The following is a 2869-nucleotide window of genomic DNA, read 5'->3' as shown; positions in this document are numbered from 1 at the left end:
TGAGTCTGAGACAGGATATCTGTGGAAGTTCATTGTATACCTTGGTAAAGATACGGAAATGGAGTCTGAGCTTGCGACTGTAGATACACCAAAGACGTCAGCTATCGTTCTGAAGCTCGTCCAACCATTGTTAGGTCAAGGGCACATCCTCTGGATGGATAATTTTTATAATTGTCCACTTTTGGCTTTTTATTTGAAGTTCCATCAGACAGACTGTGTGGGTACGCTTCGTATAAATAGAAAGCATATTCCGGCAGTCGTAAGTGAAAAGAAACTGAAGAAGGGGGAGATTATTGCTCGCCACGATGGTGATATCACTGTTATGAAATGGTACGACAAGAAGAATGTTACAATGATTTCAACTTTCCATGATGCTTCAATGGATGTTGTCACTAAGAGAGGAAAGGAGAAAGAGAAGCCAAAGTGTATTTTAGAGTACAATAAGTATATGGGTGGAGTTGATCTTCATGACCAGTTGATGCAGCCATTTCTTCTAGAGCGTAAGAAATCTAATAAATGGTACATAAAACTGTTCAAAAGATTTTTGAATTCGTCAGTTGTCAATGCCTACATTATTTACCAGAAAAGAACAGGGACGAATGTTGGTCAATTAGACTTCAGGACAGAGCTCATCAATGAGATTCTGATAAAGTACAATGCTGGGAGGGGTCAGACAAATCGTCCGGATCCAACAGATTTGAGACGACTCAGTGGACGACATTTCATCAGGAAAATCCCCAAGACTCATATAGAGAAGACACTTCAAAGAAGATGTATCGTCTGTACTAAGCATGGCCGTAAAAAGACCTCAGTGTACTGGTGTGAAGAGTGTAATATTGGTCTCTGTGTAGATGGGTGTTTCGAAGCTTATCACACCAAAGAATATTATTGATAGAGACTTGTATAAATGATTTAGTAGTGATGTGACCAAGTATAATGAGTCGAATTGAAGATTTTGGTTTATCTGCTGTTTATCTCGGAAATTGATAATCTCAGGGGAAAATCTCAAAAGACCTTTTTTGTAGATGGGAAAGTTTAGAACAAAAAATGTTTTTTGATATTTTTTCCTAAAGTCACTGATCACTTAGATAATACAATTTTTAACAACATGTGAGAAATCGACTCGTCCCAGTTCACACCCTCATCACTATTGACATCAAAGCATAATACTTCGTACTTGTGGATTGTGATACTAAGTGAAAATATGTAACAGATGATAAGTTGATTTATGGTTCAAGTAGTTTGTAAAAAGAAAAATTGCAATGTGGTGGAATGTTAATAATTTAAGGAAAGATAACCAAATTATTCAATAAGTTGAATAGGATATCTTTGTTAATCACATGCTTATTACAGTTATGAGTCCTTCTAAGGGAAAATATCTACAGAGCTTTCTTGTAGATACATGAATGAGCAACAAAAAGTGTCTTTTGATATTTTTTCCTGAAGTCACTGATTACCGGGATAATCAAATTTTTAGGGAGATGTGAAATTTCAGCGGAATACTTTGTACTTGTGACTTGTGATACTGAGTAAAAATATGAAACAGAGTTTAAATTTGTTTATGGTTCGAGTATTAGTAGGAAATATATTTCAAATATTGTGAAATAGAAAATATAAGTCAACCAAAGACTAATGCCGGCACATCTGTCTATGCATAATACGGTACGGCCCTGAGCCACGTCGGTACAACTGACAGCGAATACGCTCAGCGCACAGGCCACGCCTCGAAAATACCAATAAATTGAAAATTTTATTATAAAATAATTGAGAGGTGCAAATTATTTCTTTTTAGAACCCTATAATGTATTATTTTTGTTTCAATTTTTAGGCTTGAACTGATTGTTCCTTTGCAAACGGTGTCCGAGTTACCCGTTTTTTACATGAATAATTATAATAAATAAACTATCAGTCTGATTGATTTCATAACAACGAATATAAATTCACTAAAGATGTAACTACTTGTTTGATTCTTCTCATATCGTTAAACACATTTTTGATAATTATTATCACGGGTTGAAGAAATTTTGTTTCCGAAAAACATGAAAAACCCGGTTTTTCCGATAATACAGCGTTGTAACTTGAAAAATCACTCACTGAAAAAATTGAAAGTCTCATAACGTTTTCGTGAAGGCTCAAGATCTTTATTAAATTTTAGATTATAATTTTCTGATCATCGGTGTAGAAGTTATCGCGTATTGAACAGCGAACTCGAGTTGACGGAAGGCTGCCGGCCGATGAGGATACACCGCGCGGTATGGACCCCGTACTTGAGGGGTTAACCCTGTGCCTGAAGGTCGCAATCCGACCGAGTGGGTGGAAGAAGCTTTTCGAGAGGTCTACAATAATATCATAGAAGCCGGTGGCCGCGGAATGAATCGAATGTGCGTCACATTCAATTTTGCAAATATGCAAAGAGACAACGCATGGATAAGCCCAAGTGCGATTAATGGATACGAGTTTCAAGATTTGTGTAATCTTGTGAGCTCTATTGTACAGAGCGCCAATGGTTTCGACTGTGCGGACACATTTTGGATAAAACTCCATGTGGCTGAAGCCCCTCCAGGACAAGGAGACTTTTTTTGAAAAGGGAATGAAAAGAGGACTGAGTAGAAAATGTGTTCTTCAAATTTCAAATGAAGATGGCTTGTGTTTAGCCCGATCACTTGTTGTGGCCAGAGTATACGCAAAGAAATTGAAGGCCAGAGCTGACAAGGGCGAAATACACGAGATGTGGCAATCCATTCAACAATCCAAGGGTAAAATGCAGCGTGAGGAAGCCGAGCAACTGACCCGCGAGGCAGGGGTCGTTGTACCTGCCGATGGCTGTGGTTTAGAGGAAATTATACAATATCAAAGATATTTGGCACGT

At 37.7% G+C, this 2869-nt stretch overlaps 1 protein-coding gene across 1 annotated transcript in view; it reads left to right on the top strand.

The window, feature by feature from the left end:
- Positions 1-892, top strand: part of LOC107041302 (piggyBac transposable element-derived protein 4-like) — a 4007-nt gene extending 3115 nt beyond the window's left edge. Inside the window, exon 2 of the mRNA XM_015261792.1 lies at positions 200-892. Within this exon, the coding sequence (XP_015117278.1) occupies positions 200-892 (693 nt within the window). The remainder of the gene's footprint in view (positions 1-199) is intronic.
- Positions 893-2869: the final 1977 nt, after the last annotated feature.

The sequence above is a fragment of the Diachasma alloeum genome, unplaced genomic scaffold (genome assembly GCF_001412515.2).
Source record: "Diachasma alloeum isolate Michigan unplaced genomic scaffold, Dall2.0 Dall_scaffold_00361, whole genome shotgun sequence".
Taxonomy (NCBI): domain Eukaryota; kingdom Metazoa; phylum Arthropoda; class Insecta; order Hymenoptera; family Braconidae; genus Diachasma; species Diachasma alloeum.
Note: the sequence above shows the minus strand (reverse complement) of the source record. Positions and strands in the feature narration are given on the sequence as shown.